We start from the raw sequence: 18,554 nt of genomic DNA, 5'->3' as shown, positions 1-18,554 counted from the left end.
CAAATACTGAAGCAGGAACAAGTAAGGTAAAAATATTTTTGACAGAAATCTGCTTTCATTCTCACCTATTACTCTAGTTCTCTACATTACTGCCAAAGTGATAGATCTTATATGAAAATCTGACTGTTTTACTGTCCTGCCTAAAATCTTTCAATAGTTCTAGATTACCATTGGGTTAAAAATAAAAACTTCTTAGCATGACAGAGGAGTCTCTTTATGACCTGGCCCCTGTGGTCTAGAGTTTTTCTCTCTCTTTGTCTCTGTCTCTGTCTCTCTCCACCTATTCTCTTCTTACTCCACTGCTGATTCCCTAAATCCATCAGATTTCTTAAATTCCTCTGTATTTCTACATTATATTATTAGGTTATCCTAGTGACTGTTAACACAGAACCACTCACATTTCAGTGACTACACAAGTGAAGTTAACTTTTCACTCAAGTAACAGTCCAGTGCAGGTTTTCCTGGTTGGCGGATGGCTTTCCCCCACCTGGTGTCTCAGGGACGCAGATTTCTTCAATGTGGTGACTCTGTCTACCTATACCTATAGGGCCTTTGTTTCTGCCCCATCCATATGATAAATGGGGAAAGAGAAGGGAGAAAACTCACCTACTTCTTCAGTGCTGTGGCACACATCACTTTTGCTTATATTCCATCGGTGAGAACCCAACCAAATGCCAGAGAGCTGGAAACACAATCTCTGGCCAAGCAGCCACTTCCTGACAACTATTCTACACATTGGCAAACAAAAATCCTAGGGAACATTTATCTGTCTCTGCCGTTACTCATGTGCTGCCACCCACACGTGCAGCCTGGATCCCAACTCATTCCCTGATTCAGATCATCTGGACAAATCTTATGTGACCTTTTAAGATTCATCTAAAGCTTTGCATCATTCACAGAGCTTTGGAGTGTCTCCTCTTTATACTCGTATAACACGGGGTACTTACCAGCTGTCATAGCACACGTCACATTGTATTATAATTGTTTGCTTATGGATCTTCATTTTACAAACTTCAGCTCCTGTAGGACTGGGACTGTATTTTTATTTTAAGTCTATAAATGTCTGAAACAAAATATGCACCCAACAAATGTTTTATTGAATAAATGAAAGGCCATTAGATGACTAGATTTACAAAAGAGTGGTAAAACCTCCAAACTTTGATGTTTTAATGAGTGAACTGTGGATTTATCCTAAAACAAATACATCAATCCTAATTTTAAATTGAGGAATGTGTGGACCTCTAAAGTTTCTTTGTGATTTTGTTAATAAATCCACAATATTAAGAGAGTTCACATTTATCAGATTACCATGAGCATCCTAACAGAGTCTGTAAACTCAAAAGTCAAGGATTGTCACTTGAGTTCAACTCTTTGCTAGGGGAATATTGTATCATTAGAATGTGTTTGGCTGCAGGTAAGCAGAAACTTGATTTTACATTGTTTGAAAAATTAGAAAATGTATTATGTCACATAACGGGAAGTCTAGAATTAGGGTAGCTCCAGGATAGGTTGATCCAGGGCTCAGTGAAGGCATCCAGGACCTGGGTTCTGTCTATATCTCAGTCCAACCATCCTCAGTATATTGACTGTGTCCTTGGACTATATCCCCTCAAGGTCACAAGATACCTGCCAGCAAAAAGTAGAGAAACATATTGTCTTGATCATATCCTGAGGGAGAGAATAAGAACACTTGTCCCCTAACCACAGTATATAAGTGCAACCTTTTAGTCTGATGGGGCTGTCTCAGATATGTGCTGATCTGTGGACCAGAAACTTTCTCCAGGGGAATTCCATCTCCTGACTGATTAGATTACAGTATCTCTCATGGAGCCAAGGTTTTCTTGAGCACTTGGATGGATAGAAGAGGTGGGTAGCTCTTCTCTCCAAAATCTGTGGGTCCATTAGGAAGGAAAAAAGGAGAAGTATTAACAGTGTCCATCGCAAATATTTTAACAATACAGTCTGTTGAGCTGGTATCTATGGAAGAGTGAACAATTTTCTAAACCAGGCAACGACCCTTTCTCCTGCCACCTATACAAGTTACAAATCATATATTTGAAAGCATCTAGTAATGAACATTTTAGATTACATTTCTCCAGTGCAATTATTTATTCTTTATTTTAGGCCTTGTAATGGGATTAATTTTACGATACGCTACAGCACCAACTGATATTGAAAGTGGAACTGTGTATGATTGTGGAAAACTGGTCTTCAGCCCTTCAACTCTGCTGATTAATATCACTGACCAAGTTTATGAATATAAATACAAGAGAGAAATAAGCCGGCAGAACATCAATCCTCATCAAGGCAACGCTATACTTGAAAAGGTAAGGATCCTCCCTCTCTGGTCACATATTTTTGTTTTCCAGTATAAATAATTGTGTCATATATGAGCCACCATAAGTAATGCATCCATACACATACATATGCCCTTTTTCAACACCACACTAATGGGGTGATTTAGCTAAGTGGTTAATGTCTTGATATACTCTGATTTTAAGCTCAGTTGTCTGTATTTTTTTTTCTAGAAGTTGGAAAAATAATGCTTTTTATTATAACTGTTTTGCAAGCCACAGTTACATTAGGTAAAAAGATAATAGTAATTAAGCTGACTCTGCCTTTCATGTTACTTGATTCAAGTTTTCACGTTTTTTTTTTTTTTAATTTTTGGTTGCGTTGGTTGCTGCACATGGACTTCCTCTAGTTGCGGTGAGCAGGGGCTACTCTTTGTTGTGGTGCGCGGGCTTCTCCTTGCAGTGGCTTCTCTTGTTGCAAAGCATGGGCTCTAGGTACGCAGGCTTCAACAGTTGTGGCACACGGGCTTAGTAGCTGCGGTGCTTGGGCTCAGTAGTTGGGCTTAGTCGTGTGGCTCGCGGGCTCTCAAGCACAAGCTCAGTATTTGTGGCTCACGGGCTTAGTTGCTCCACGGCATGTGGGATCTTCCCAGACCAAGGATGGAACCTGTGTCCCCTGCATTGGCAGGAGGATTCTTAACCACTGCACTACCAGGGAAGTCCCACATGTGTGTTTTAAGTGTTGTTGTATGTATTACCAGCTGGCTATGCAGTTTAAATATCCCTTAAATCAAAAGGAAAATGGAGGAGAATAAAAAAATTTTCACTTGCAGGCCTTGATCTAGAATGGCTGACTTTTAGCTGCCAAAACAAAACATTGGCCACTTGGCTGTTTATAAATACACTGACACACAGTCAATCTCAAGAGATCTTGACTCCATCAGTTTAGTTAGGGAATCTTAGATTGAGAAAAGAATTGTGAAGTTACTCATCTTTTAAAAATGTTTTTATTATTGCAAATGCGTGAATTGCTTCAGTTATTAGGAGGGAAACTTTCTTCTACTCTCAGGACTCTGGGTCAGAAAACAGGTGAGGTTACCTTCTGTGGTGTCTTGTGTGTGGATCAGTCTTTGGAATAAGTGAATTTGTGTTTAACAACACAAGTACGTGCTAAGAATCAGGATCTTATGATATTTATTCTAGATAGTTTTGTGTCAGAGCCGAGAACTTCCTTGCTATTATGGAAGTGCACTTTATCAATTTTATCCCATATAAATTTAGTTTTCTTTTAAAATACACATTTTTTTTTCCATTTCAAGAGATTTGAGACAGGAGGGGAGATACATGATCTGGATTTTTCTTCATTCAAGATGAGTAATTTCTAGTGGTTTTTTTTCACATTATCTTCCACTAGCACATTCTAGATTAACTTCCTCCTAGCACGTGGTGAGGGCTCAGGAAAGTCAAACTGATTATAATACTAGCCTAAATCAGACTTAGTAAAGTGAAGTGAAACACAAAAAAGCAAATTAAATCATGTATTTCTGAAGTAAATAGGAGCAACTTCTAGATCTGCTATTTTGGATGATCTCTTCCATGAGATTCTTTCTATTTACATGAATAATAGAAAACGATCTATCTTGAAATAATTTTTTAAAGTGACCTTGTTAGCGGCATAATTTAAACACTGTCTTCAGTTTTACTTTGCTTAGTATCGGAACATAAATTATTTCCCTCCTCATTCTCTTACCTATTTTATCTGCATTTCTAAGCAGCACTGTTTCTCCAAACAGGTTGACCACCACCACCCCCCGTCCCAAAGATGCTGATAATTATCTCTGGTTTTTTTAATAGCAAATTGTTCTCTAACAGGATAGCCTACAAACACCTGATCAGAAATTTTGTTACTGTGTTGTTCAGCTATTGATTTTTTTTATCAGCAGCCAAACTCCAGTGTTTGCTTTTGAAAAATTAAGGCAAGAGATGGAGAAAATGTCTAAGTTTCTGGGGCCTTCTTGATCTTTTCATTGGGTGGATTATGAGTTCTGCACATGAAGTGTTTCAATGACCTTGAATGCTCAAGTATTTTATAGACTAACTTCTAAATTGTGTGACTTATTTTTTTTTAACTTTTTTTTTAATCTCTATTGGAGTATAATTCCTTTACAATGAATGGTATGTTACTTTCAGCTTCACAACAAAATGAATCAGTTATATATATACATATGTTCCCATATCTCTTCCCACTTGCATCTCCCTCCCTCCCACCCTCCCTATCCCACCCCTCCAGGCGGTCACAAAGCACCAAGCTGATCTCCCTGTGCTATGCGGCTGCTTCCCACTAGCTATTTACCTTACGTTTGGTAGTGTATATATGTCCATGCCTCTCTCTCGCTTTGTCACAGTTTACCCTTCCCCCTCCCCATAGCCTCAAGTCCATTGTCTAGTAAGTCTGTGTCTTTATTCCTGTTTCACCCCTAGGTTTTTCATGACATTTTTTTCCCTTAAATTCCATATATACGTGTTAGCATACGGTATTTGTCTCTCTCTTTCTGATTTACTTCACTGTGTATGACAGACTCTAGGTCTATCCACTTCATTACAAATAGCTCAATTTCGTTTCTTTTTATGGCTGAGTAATATTCCATTGTATATATGTGCCACATCTTCTTTATCCATTCATCCAATGATGGACACTTAGGTTGTTTCCATATCTGGGCTATTGTAAATAGAGCTGCAATGAACATTTTGGTACATGACTCTTTTTGAATTACGGTTTTCTCAGGGTATATGCCAAGTTGTGGGATTGCTGGGTCATATGGTAGTTCTATTTGTAGTATTTTAAGGAACCTCCATACTGTTCTCAACAGTGGCTGTATCAATTTACATTCCCACCAACAGTGTAAGAGGGTTCCCTTTTCTCCACACCCTCTCCAGCATTAATTGTTTCTAGATTTTTTGATGATGGCCATTCTGACTGGTGTGAGATGATATCTCATTGTAGTTTTGATTTGCATTTCTCTAATGATTAGTGATGTTGACCATTCCTTCATGTGTTTGTTGGCAGTCTGTATGTCTTCTTTGGAGAAATGTCTATTTAGGTCTTCTGCCCATTTTTGGATAGGGTTTTTTTTTTTGTTGTTATTAAGCTGCATGAGCTGCTTATAAATTTTGGAGATTAATCCTTTGTCAGTTGCTTCATTTGCAAATATTTTCTCCCATTCTGAGGGTTGTCTTTTGGTCTTGTTTATGGTTTCCTTTGCTGCGCAAAAGCTTTGAAGTTTCATTAGGTCCCATTTGTTTATTTTTGTTTTTATTTCCATTTCTCTAGGAGGTGGGTCAAAAAGGATCTTGCTGTGATTTATGTTATAGAGTGTTCTGCCTACGTTTTCCTCTAAGAGCTTGATAGTTTCTGGCCTTACATTTAGAGCTTTAATCCATTTTGAGCTTATTTTTGTGTATGGTGTTAGGGAGTGATCTAATCTCATACTTTTACATGTAGCTGTCCAGTATTCCCAGCACCTCTTATTGAAGAGGCTGTCCTTTCTCCACTGCACATTCCTGCCTCCTTTATCAAAGATAAGGTGACCATATGTGCGTGGGTTTATCGCTGGACTTTCTATCCTGTTCCATTGATCTACATTTCTGTTTTTGTGCCAGTACCACACTGTCTTGATTACTGTAGCTTTGTAGTATAGTCTGAAGTCAGGGAGCCTGATTCCTCCAGCTCCGTTTTTCATTCTCAAGATCGCTTTGGCTATTCGGGGTCTTTTGTGTTTCCATACAAATTGCGAAATTTTTTGTTTTAGTTCTGTGAAAAATTCCAGAGGTAGTTTGATAGGGATTGCATTGAATCTGTAGATTGCTTTGGGTAGTAGAGTCATTTTCACAATGTTGATTCTTCCAATCCAAGAACATGGTATATCTCTCCATCTATTTGTATCATGTTTAATTTCTTTTATCAGTGTCTTATAATTTTCTGCATACAGGTCTTTTGTCTCCTTAGGTAGGTTTATTCCTAGATATTTTATTCTTTTTGTTGCAATGGTAAATGAGAGTGTTTTCTTGATTTCACTTTCAGATTTTTCAACCTTAGTGTATAGGAATGCCAGAGATTTCTGTGCATTAATTTTGTATCCTGCTACTTTACCAAATTCATTGATTAGCTCTAGTAGTTTTCTGGTAGCATCTTTACGATTCTCTGTATAGTATCATGTCATCTGCAAAGAGTGACAGCTTTACTTCTTCTTTTCCGATTTGGATTCCTTTTATTTCCTTTTCTTCTCTGATTGCTGTCGCTAAAACTTCCAAAACTATGTTGAATAAGAGTGGTGAGAGTGGGCAACCTTGTCTTGTTCCTGATCTTAGTGGAAATGTTTTCAGTTTTTCACCATTGAGGACGATGTTGGCTGTGGGTTTGTCATATATGGCCTTTATTATGTTGAGGAAAGTTCCCTCTATGCCTACTTTCTGGAGGGTTTTTATCATAAATGGGTGTTGAATTTTGTCAAAGGCTTTCTCTGCATCTATTGAGATGATCATATGGTTTTTCTCCTTCAATTTGTTAATATGGTGTATCACATTGATTGATTTGCGTATATTGAAGAATCCTTGCATTGCTGGAATAAACCCCGCTTGATCATGGTGTATGATCCGTTTAATGTGCTGTTGGATTCTGTTTGCTAGTATTTTGTTGAGGAGTTTTGCATCTATGGTCATCAGTGATATGGGCCTGTAGTTTTCTTTCTTTGTGACATCTTTGTCTGGTTTTAGTATCAGGGTGATGGTGGCCTCATACAATGAGTTGGGGAGTGTTCCTCCCACTGCTATATTTCGGAAGAGTTGGAGAAGGATAGGTGATAGCTCTTCTCTAAATGTTTGATAGAATTCGCCTGTGAAGCCATCTGGTCCTAGGCTTTTGCTTGTTGGAAGATTTTTAATCACAGTTTCAATTTCAGTGCTTGCGATTGGTCTGTTCATATTTTCTATTTCTTCCTGATTCAGTCTTGGCAGATTGTGCCTTTCTAAGAATTTGTCCATTTCTTCCAGGTTGTCCATTTTATTGCCATAGAGTTGCTTGTAGCAATCTCTCATGATTTTTGGTATTTCTGCAGTGTCAGTTGTTACTTCTCCTTTTTCATTTCTAATTCTATTGACTTCAGTCTTCTCCCTTTTTTTCTTGATGAGTCTGGCTAATGGTTTATCAATTTTGTTTATCCTTTCAAAGAACCAGCTTTTAGTTTTATTGATCTTTGCTATCGTTTGCTTCATTTCTTTTTCATTTGTTTCTGATCTGATCTTTATTATTTCTTTCCTTCTGCTAACTTTGGGGTTTTTTTGTTCTTCTTTCTCTAATTGCTTTAAGTGCAAGGTTAGGTTGTTTATTCGAGATGTTTCCTGTTTCTTAAGGTAGGATTGTATTGCTATAAACTTCCCTCTTAGAGCTGCTTTTGCTGTATCCCATAGATGTTGAGTCGTCGTGTCTCCATTGTCATTTGTTTCTAGTTATTTTTTGATTTCCTCTTTGATTTCTTCAGTGATCACTTCGTTATTAAGTAGTGTACTGTTTAGCCTCCATGTGTTTGTATTTTTTATAGATCTTTTCCTGTAATTGATATCTAGTCTCATAACATTGTGGTCGGAAAAGATACTTGATACAATTTCAATTTTCTTAAATTTGCCAAGGCTTGATTTGTGACCCAAGATATGATCTATCCTGGAGAATGTTCCATGAGCACTTGAGAAAAATGTGTATTCTGGTGTTTTTGGATGGAATGTCCTATAAATATCAATTAAGTCCATCTTGTTTAATGTATCATTTAAAGCTTGTGTTTCCTTATTTATTTTCATTTTGGATGATCTGTGCATTGGTGAAAGTGGGGTGTTAAAGTCCCCTACTATGAATGTGTTACTGTCGATTTACCCTTTTATGGCTGTTAGTATTTGCCTTATGTATTGAGGTGCTCCTATGTTGGGTGCATAAATATTTACAATTGTTATATCTTCTTCTTGGATCGATCCCTTGATCATTATGTAGTGTCCTTCTTTGTCTCTTCTAATAGTCTTTATTTTAAAGTCTATTTTGTCTGATATGAGAATTGCTACTCCAGCTTTCTTTTGGTTTCCATTTGCATGAAATACCTTTTTCCATCCCCTTACTTTCAGTCTGTATGTGTCTCTAGGTCTGAAGTGGGTCTCTTGTAGACAGCATATATAAGGGTCTTGTTTTTGTATCCATTCAGCCAATCTGTGTCTTTTGGTGGGAGCATTTAGTCCATTTACATTTAAGGTAATTATCAATATAATCCCCATTCCCATTTTCTTAATTGTTTTGGGTTCGTTATTGTAGGTCTTTTCCTTCTTTTGTGTTTCTTGCCTAGAGAAGTTCTTTTAGCAGTTGTTGTAGAGCTGGTTTGGTGGTGCTGAGCTCTCTCAGCTTTTGCTTGTCTGTAAAGGTTTTAATTTCTCCATCAAATCTGAATGAGATCCTTGCTGGGTAGAGTAATCTTGGTTGCAAGTTTTTCTCCTTCAACACTTTCAATATGTCCTGCCACTCCCTTCTGGCTTGCAGAGTTTCTGCTGAAAGATCAGCTGTTAACCTTATGGGGATTCCCTTGTGTGTTATTTGTTGTTTTTCCCTTGCTGCTTTTAATATGCTTTCTTTGTATTTAATTTTTGACAGTTTGATGAATATGTGTCTTGGCATATTTCTCCTTGGAGTTATCCTGTATGGGACTCTCTGTGCTTCCTGGACTTGATTAACTATTTCTTTTCGTATATTAGGGACGTTTTCAACTATAATCTCTTCAAATATTTTCTCAGTCCCTTTCTTTTTCTCTTCTTCTTCTGGAACCCCTAATAATTCGAATGTTGGTACGTTTAATGTTGTCCAGAGGTCTCTGAGACTGTCCTCAGTTCTTTTCATTCTTTTTTCTTTATTCTGCTCTGCATTAGTTATTTCCACTATTTTATCTTCCAGGTCACTTATCCGTTCTTCTGCCTCAGTTATTCTGCTATTGATCCCATCTAGAGTATTTTTCATTTCATTTTTTGTGTTGTTCATCATTGTTTGTTTCATCTTTAGTTCTTCTAGGTCCTTGTTAACTGTTTCCTGCATTTTGTCTATTCTATTTCCAAGATTTTGGATCATCTTTACTATCATTATTCTGAATTCTTTTTCAGGTAGACTGCCTATTTCCTCTTCATTTGTTAGGTCTGGTGGGTTTTTATCTTGCTCCTTCATCTTCTGTGTGTTTTTCTGTCTTTTCATTTTGCTTATCTTACTGTGTTTGCGGTCTCCTTTTTGCAGGCTAAAGGTTCGTAGTTCCTGTTGTTTTTAGTGTCTGTCCCCAGTGGCTAAGGTTGGTCCAGTGGGTTGTGTAGGCTTCCTGGTGGAGGGTACTAGTGCCCGTGTTCTGGTGGATGAGGCTGGATCTTGTCTTTCTGGTGGGCAGGTCCACGTCTGGTGGTGTGTTTTGGGGTGTCTGTAGACTTATTATGATTTTGGGCAGCCGCTCTGCTAATGGGTGAGGTTGTGTTCCTGTCTTGCTAGTTCTTTGGCATAGGATGTCCAGCACTGTAGCTTGCTGGTCGTTGAGTGAAGCTGGGTGCTGGAGTTGAGATGGAGATCTTTGGGAGATTTTTGCCGTTTGATATTATGTGCAGCTTCCCAGGCCTCTTGTGGACCAGTGTCCTGAAGTTGGCTCTCCCACCTCAGAGGTACAGCACTAAGTCCTGGCTGCAGCAACAAGAGCCTTTCATCCACACGGCTCCTTAATTTGGGATGATTCGTTGTTTGTTCATGTATTCCACAGATGCAGGTACATCAAGTTGATTGTGGAGCTTTAATCCGCTGCTTCTGAGGCTGCTGGGAGAGATTTCCCTTTCTCTTCTTTGTTCTCACAGCTCCCAGGGGCTCAGATTTGGATTTGGCCCCGCCTGTGCGTGTAGGTCTCCGGAGGGCTTCTGTTCTTTGCTCAGACAGGACGGGGTTAAAGGAGCCGCTGATTCGGAGGCTCTGGCTCACTCAGGCCGGGGGTAGGGAGGGGTACGGAGTGCAGGGCGAGCCTGTGGCGACAGAGGCCGGTGTGACGTTGCATCAGCCTGAGGCGTGCCGTGCGTTCTCCCGCGGGGAGTTGTCCCTGGATCCCGGGACCCTGGCAGTGGCGGGCTGCACAGGCTCCCTGGAAGGGGGGTGTGGATAGTGACCTGTGTTCGCACACAGGCTTCTTGCTGGCGGCAGCAGCGGCCTTAGCGTCTCATGTCTGTCTCTGGGGTCCGCACTTTTAGCCGCGGCTCGCGCCCGTCTCTGGAGGCCCTTTAAGCAGCACTCAATCCCCCCTCCTCGCGCACCAGGAAATAAAGAGGGAAGAAAAAGTCTCTTGCCTCTTCGGCAGGTCCAGACTTTTCCCCAGACTCCCTCCCGGCTAGCCGCGGTGCAGTAACGCCCTGCAGGCTGTGTTCACGCCGCCAACCCCCGTCCTCTCCCGGCGCTCCGGCTGAAGCCGGATCCTCAGCTCCCAGACCCGCCCGCCCCGGCGGGTGAGCAGACAAGCCTCTCGGGCTGGTGAGTGCCGGTCGGCACCGATCCTCTGCGCTGGAATCTCTCCGCTTTGCCCTCCGCACCCCTGTTGCTGTGCTCTCTTTCGCTGCTCCGAAGCTGCCCCACTCCGCCACCCGCAGTCTCTGCCCGCGAAGGGGCTACCTAGTGTGTGGACACTTTTCCTCCTTCACAGCTCCCTCCCGCTGGTGCAGGACCCGTCCCTATCCTTTTGTCTCTGCTTATTTTTTTTCTTTTGCCCTAACCAGGTACGTGGGGGGTTTCTTGCCTTTTGGGAGGTCTGAGGTCTTCTGCCAGCGTTCAGTAGGTGTCCTGTAGGAGTTGTTCCACGTGTAGATGTATTTCTGGTGTATCTGTCGGGAGGAAGGTGATCTCCGCATCTTACTCTTCCGCCATCTTCCCGGAAGTCCTGTGTGACTTATTGACTCACAATTAGCATTTGTTCCTCGTGGCATCCCAGGTTGGCAATAGGCAGCTCAGTACCCAGGGTAAATCCTCCAGCTCCTTGCTGGTGGAGAAAGGGGCATCCACTGGTACACTTACCGTATTATACAACTTTAAGTGGAAAGGATCATTTTTATAAATGGCCAGAGTATATCTTAACACACATTTGTTGCTTAAGTGCCAATTTTGGGGGACCCTAGTTAGTCTGCAAAAATGAAATGCCCATAGTCTGTTTTTGTTACTGGGAATTGTCCACTGGATGCAAGTATTCATATCAATCGAGCAATTAATTTATGTCAGACGCAAAAGAATTCCAAAAAAGGGCCTATTTATTGGAAGGCTTATAGGGAGGTAACATGGAGTAATGGGAAAAAAATTCAGGACCAGATAGATCTGCCATCTATCCTTAGTAAATTCCTTGAACTTCCTAATCTCCAACTTTTTTATTTGTAAAGTGGGGAGATTAGAACTATTTTGTAGGATTGTTTTAATGTTTAAATGAGATGCTGTATATAAAGTACCTGTCATAAGGCCCTTTATGTTGCTGTCACTGCCTCTACTACTACTTCCACTGCCACTTCTAATACCACTGCCAACACCATCACCACTGCACTACCTCTAAGACCAGTGCTACCATTGCTGCTACTAATATTTGAATGCTTAATATATGCCAGGGATTAATAAAATATGTGGATTTTTTCCATTTATTTAGCATCCCTTGGGGAGATAAGACCAATGTATAATATACGTTAGTATATAATTCAGTTCTAAATTGTATCATATAGACAATGAGAATTATGAAGCTTTACGGATTAGTTGTCATAGATACTTGAGCTTGTTAGGGAGTCTTCCTGGAGGAGGTGGAACTTGAGAAGGGCTTTGAAATGTGGATATAGCTTGAATAGGCAGCAGGATTGCGTTCAGAAAGATGTGGGCAGGAGTGGAGGGTGAGGCTGCAGGAAGTGATTATCTAGGTGAAAAGGGAAGAAGGGCTTCATCAACTCTTTGGACCAATAGAACCTGCTTGATTTATAGGAACACTGTGAAAAGAAGAATCTAAGATTCTAAGGCTTCAGGTCTGGCTGGGAGAATGTGGGAGTCCTAGGATAGAGGCAAGGGAGGGAAGGAAGATTTGTGGAAGAGGATGGGTGAAAATGACTGTGGGTCTGCATCTGGAGAGAGATCATCTAATTTAGAGCAAGAAAGAACCCTGGGCTTCCCTGGTGGCGCAGTGGTTGAGAGTCCGCCTGCCGATGCAGGGGATATGGGTTCGTGCTCCGGTCTGGGAGGATCCCACATGCCGTGGAGTGGCTGGGCCCGTGAGCCATGGCTGCTGAGCCTGCGCGTCCGGAGGCCACAAGAGTGAGAGGCCCAGGTACCGCAAAAAAAAAAAAAAAAAAAAAAAAAAGAAAGAACCCTGACTTCATTAAGTTGAACTCCATCATTTTATAGAAGAGTAAAAGAAGAACTTAAGCCCTAAAATTGATTTAAGTCAGTGATTTTCAAACTTGTCTGAATTTTGGAATCATTTGAAGCTGCAAAAAATCCTGATGCTTGTGTTCCACCCCTGGAGTTTGTCATTTTACTGGTTTGGGGTGCCACCTGAGCTTTGGAACTTTTCGAAGATCACCAGGTGATTCTTCTTTTTTTTTTTTATACAGCAGGTTCTTATTACTTATCTATTTTGTACATATTAGTGTATATATGTCAATCCCAATCTCTCAGTTCAACCCCCTCCCCGCCCCTGCTTTTCCCCCTTTCACCAGGTGATTCTAATGTGCAGACAAGTTTGGGAACCACTGATTTTGGTCCTGTGTTGTGTTCAGGTGAATATAGTAAGGAGAGAAATGCCACTTTTCTGCTTCTCCTCACCCCCACTGCTGCAGATCTATCAGCCCCTTTTATACACAAGGTACTTTTCTTGCTTCTGGACCTCCACACATGTTATTCTTTTTGCCTAAAATGGTCTTACTCCTTCTCTTTGGGTGTCACCCTCCTTCTTATCCCTAGAATCTTGAAATGCCATCCCTTCAGAGAGGGCTTGCACTGTGATTTTCTCACACTGTATCCCCTCTCTCTCTTTCTCTCCTGCCCTCTCTTTTGTTTCAAAGTACTTAGCACCATATGAAATTTTGTATGTATTTTCCTGCTTATTAATTATCATTCTTACATTGTTTGATGTCCACTAGACTCTAAACTTCACAAAGGCAGGGATCATGCCTTTTTTATTGACCAGTGTATCCCCAAAGATTACCACGGTGCCTGATGCATATTGCTGCTAAATAAACAGTTTGTGAAAGAATGAATGAGTAAATGGAAGAATCTGAGAGCTTGGTGGGGTATATACAGCTAGACTATTTGGAAGTTATCATCTTGGAGTTGGTAGAATAGTGTCCTGGACACTTAATGGTTGAAGAGACTAAGATATTATCTAATCTTAGTTGTGTACATATAGATAGAAATTCATATCCAGAGAAATTACATCATAGGTCCAGGGCCCCACTACTGGTCAGAGGCAGAACGGAGACCCATAGCACTTTACTCTGAGTCCTGAGTGATGTATCATATCCCACACCATTGGACAGGCTCTTGAGTGGCCCTGTGGACAGAAAAGGACTGAGGCCTGGGCTATCCTACACTGAGATGGGTGGAAGGAGGTGAGAACCAGTACTGGAAAGAGAAGAGGATGGTCAGAATTACAGAAAGAGGTCTAGCACCATGGTGTTACAGAAGCCATTGGTGCGGCTCCACTGGGACCTTTTTCTTTGTGGTACAGATTTAAGGGAGTATTTGGCCTTTGTTTCCAAAAGTTACAGGATGAGGAAATGAGTTTTACTCTCAGCAGAATGTAGTTTAAGGGCTTGGATGAAATTTCTGACTTCAGGATTTGAAGAGGCTGAAATAAATTCCTGTGCCATAGAATATCTCTTGGAATACTTGTAAGAGCACGTGTATTTCTGAGACGGTTAAGCCTTGATGTGTTTGGAAACAGCGCTGGGCTTGGTGGCTCCCTGAGTTTCTTCCAATAAGAAGGTATAAAACTGGAAAATGTGAGAGCTGTTGGCACGTATATATGCAGCAGTGTACTGTGCTTTTATGCCACATTATAAACATAAAAATTTCAGGAAATACCATATGCCAAGCTTCTTTTGGTCATGCTCAATGCAGATAAGGAAAAAATATTTTCGCTTAAAGATGTGTGAAAACAGTATTTTTCTATATGTTATGAGCAGCTGATGATCTCAAAACAACCTTCTGAGAGAATAAAACTAGATTGTGTTGCTTTGTATCTATCCAGTTAATGTTTCCAACACTGTTTGTCAAACCGTTCTGTGGATCTAATGTATCCTTAAGTAGTTTTAACTGAGTGGGGCCTATATTCTATTACACAGTGGCTTTACAGACATTAATTTGTTACAGAGTATTTAGGCATGCTAAAATGTCTACTAAGCATTTCTGAATTTCGTATCAATAGGAAGTTTAAATCTTGCTCTTGAAGAGCAGGAGATAAAAGAACTTTCTCCATCACTCATTCATTCATTTATTCTTTCAACACAAGTGAACTGAGTCTCATCCGTTTCAATTCTGAAATAAAGAATGATCTCAAAGAGTTTATTAGTAAATTGGGGAAAACACATCATATGAATAAATGAACAAATGCACCACAAGACATCTATCAAAGGAGTGGGTCAGATACCACAGACATTCAGAGGGGGCAATATTATTTCTTGTTAGGGTGACAGGAAAGATTTCAAAGAAGGATAGCTGATTAACTCTGGTGGTGATATATGTAGTGTGTGAAGGTAGGAGAGTCATTCCAAGCAGAGATAAAAGCATGATGTGGAGGTAGAAAAAGGGGTAGAGAGTATTCCAAGAAAGAAAAACATTTCCGATAATTTGAAGTACGGAAGACCAGTGAAACATAGTGTGGGAATGAAGGCAGATCTTGGTTACGGAATCCCTTAAATGCCAGGCTGAGTAATGCCTACTCTATTGGTAGTCAGTGGAAGAGTGCAATGTTGACAAAAGGAAAGAAATAGTTAGGCTTCTGTGTACAAAGTAGAGAATGAAAGCAGAGAGACAGATGAGGCTAAGCTTGAATGGTAACCAAGAGGCAGATGGAAGAGAAGCAAGGAAGGAAGACGCTGTAGAGTTTGGGCCAATTGGGCACAAGGAGGAAGAGAGTATAGCTAATTCTGCTACCCTCTCTTGTGGGTTCACAGAGAGTGGCAGGACAGAAATGGAGACCTTAAATGTTAAGGCAAGGAGCTGGTTTGTAGTGGAAAATCATAAGTATAGTTTAAAACTGATGAATGAATTAATTTGTCTCATCATTAATTTATTTATCATTGACTTAACACATTATGTTTTTCCACATTGAGTTGGAAAGGTCAGCAGACCATTTGGCTGGAAAAGTCTTGCAGACCCAGTAGGTTTTCAGAAAGTTGTCAGCACAGTTAAATTTATACTTCCTATAATGTATAAGTCAGTTGACTGTAATGTGAAAAGTCGAAGGAAACTACCCAGTGAAATGTTTGCCAAGTCTTCACTTCCTGTGTGACAAGTGACACTATCATTTGGTAAGGAAAGTTATTTTGGAGTAAGTTGCACTGCTGAGTAATCTGTCCTATTGTTGCAGTAAAGAGAATTACCAGGCAAATAGGTCAGACTGAAGCTATTATCAATTGTGTTGGTAATACTGTATATTTTTGAGATATTTTAAAGAAGTCCTTATAGCCACAGCTAATTATATGACTTTAAAAAATAATTTTGTATTTGCAGTATCAAAACATCAGTGTCTTAATATTTTTCTCACTGTCCAACTTTTTCTGATGGTGATTTTGACTGTTTGTCGTTCAGAGTCTTAATTCTCACATATTTATTTGTAAATTATTTCTGTTCTTTCCAGTCTTTCTTTTTGCTTGATTATTCTGGCTCAGAGGCAAGCTCTTCTGGTAACAGGAACAGCTTGATCAGAAGGAGTCATTAGACCATGCGATAAATATGTGCAGTTAGTGCTGGGACACTTTTGGAGAAGATAAAGAAGAGACGGGAAAGAAATCTCTAAAACTGTTCTAGGCACAATGAGAGAAGCAAGCATCACGATAAATCAGCACTTTGGGTTTGGAGAAACATTTGTAGGACACTATCAATTATTTCTTCATTCTGTAGAGAACAGGGATTCATGATTTATGTTTCTTTATCATGACAAGTCTTGACTCTTACACATGAGATTGTCCTGGGGGATCTCAAGCTTGGCAGAGCATGGGATGAGGCTGTTTGGATAGACTTAGCTACTTTCATCGTAAATCTTAGTTAAGAAATCTGTTGTTAATAAAGAAAGCTGACATTTTAAATTTGTTTTATCTGTTTTCTTCCACCTTTGTTCAACTTTCTTTGTAGAATGTTGGCCTGAGAAATGATTTCAGAAATGTCTTGGCTCTAAATATTCCATTAAATTTTTTCCCCAATTTTATTGAGATAAAATTAACATATACAATTATTAGTTTAAGGTGTACAACATAATGATTTTATATAGATATATAGAATCTATATATATATATCAAATGCAAAATGATCATCACAATAAGTTTAGTTAGCATTTATCACCTCATGTAGTTACAAATTTTTTTGTGATGAGGACTTTTAACTTTGTAACAACTTTCGAATATACAATACAATGTTATTAACTAGAGTCACCATGCTGTCCATTATATCCACAGGATTTATTTACCTTATAGCTGGAACTTTGTATCTTTGGACCACTTTCAACCATTTTTCACACTCCTCATCTCTCAGGTCTCGCAGCGACCAATCTGTTCTCTGTTTCCATGAGTTCGTTGTTTTTCTTCTTTTTAGATTCCAAGTTAGTGAGAGCATACAGTAGTTGCCTTTCCCTATCTTATGTCACTTAGCATAACGTTCTCAAGGTCCATCCATGTTGTTGTAAATGGCAGGGTTTCCTGCTTTTGTACGGTCGAATAATTCAGTTGCATATATCTCTATATATACACCACATTTACTTAATCCAATTATCCATCAGTGGACACTTAGGTCATTTCCATGTCTTGGCTATTGTAAATAATGAGACAATGAACATGGGTGTGTGGCTACCTCTCAAAGATCCTAACTTCAATTCCTTTGGATATATTCTCAGAAGTGGGATTGCTGGATCATATGGTAGATCTATTTTTTAATTTTTTGAGAAACCTCCATATTGTTTTCCATGCTGGCTGCACCAATTTTCATTCCCACAAACAGTGTGAAAAGTGTTCCTTTTTCTCTACATCATGGTCAACACTTGTTATCTTTTGTCTTTCTGATAATAGCCGTTCTAACAGGTGTGAGATGATATCTCCTGTGTCCTTGTGATTTTGATTTGCATTTCCCTGATGATTAGTTCCATTTGGTTTTAATTTAGTCATTGAACAACATAGATTTTCTTTAGTCATTTAGTCATTCAACAAATATTTATTGATTGGACACTAATCATATGCCGGTTTGTTTTAGATGATGCAAATACAGTAGTGAACAAAACAAAGTCCTCAATCTCATGGAGCTTAGGTTCTAGGGGAGAGATAGGTGAAGTACAGTTCAACATAAGCATTCATAATCTAATGCCAGGTGGAGACACGTGCTATAAAGAAAGGTTAACAAAATGAGGGGATGGTGAGAGCAGTGTATTTAGGTATGTCCTGCAGGGAAGGTCTCATTGAGGAGGTGAAACTGGAGCCAAGATCTGAATGAAGTTGGAGTGAGCCACGCAGAGATCTGTAAGCAGAGAATTTCAAAACAGAGGGCAAAACTAAATAAGACTAGATGCCTTTGCTTTCTGGAGGTCATTTTCTTCCCTTGCCAGTTCTTTGCTATATTTTTCATCAACATCCAAGACCATTTTTGTCTATACAAAAAGTTCTGGAAAAATTCTATTTGTTGTGGTTGAGAAGGGTAGAGGAGAAGAAGAGAGATGTCCACTTGGACTGGGCAGTGAAAATGTAGAAATAACAGAACACCATGCCCCAAAGACAGGCAGGCTCTGCCTAGCATCCTGGCAACTTTTGCAGTCTGGCCTTCAGAATGCACAGTCCAGACACGAAGGAGTTATTCTACTACAGTTTGATTGTAACTTGGAGCACCCCCAATGCAGGGTTAGGAATTACCCTAGACAGATCTACGTGGTAGAGTTTGAATTAAGCCCTTGCCACCTGGAAGGCAGCTCGGCTTTCTAACACAGGGCTATGGAGGCAGCACTCAAA

At 39.9% G+C, this 18,554-nt stretch overlaps 1 protein-coding gene across 1 annotated transcript in view; it reads left to right on the top strand.

Moving 5' to 3' along the window:
• SLC9A9 (solute carrier family 9 member A9) overlaps nt 1-18,554 on the top strand; it is a 569,241-nt gene that overhangs the window by 14,166 nt on the left and 536,521 nt on the right. Inside the window, exon 2 of the mRNA XM_032631496.1 lies at nt 2,125-2,327. Within this exon, the coding sequence (XP_032487387.1) occupies nt 2,125-2,327 (203 nt within the window). The remainder of the gene's footprint in view (nt 1-2,124; nt 2,328-18,554) is intronic.

This window comes from Phocoena sinus, chromosome 4, assembly GCF_008692025.1.
Source record: "Phocoena sinus isolate mPhoSin1 chromosome 4, mPhoSin1.pri, whole genome shotgun sequence".
Taxonomy (NCBI): Eukaryota; Metazoa; Chordata; class Mammalia; order Artiodactyla; family Phocoenidae; genus Phocoena; species Phocoena sinus.
This window is presented reverse-complemented; position numbering and strand designations above follow the sequence as displayed.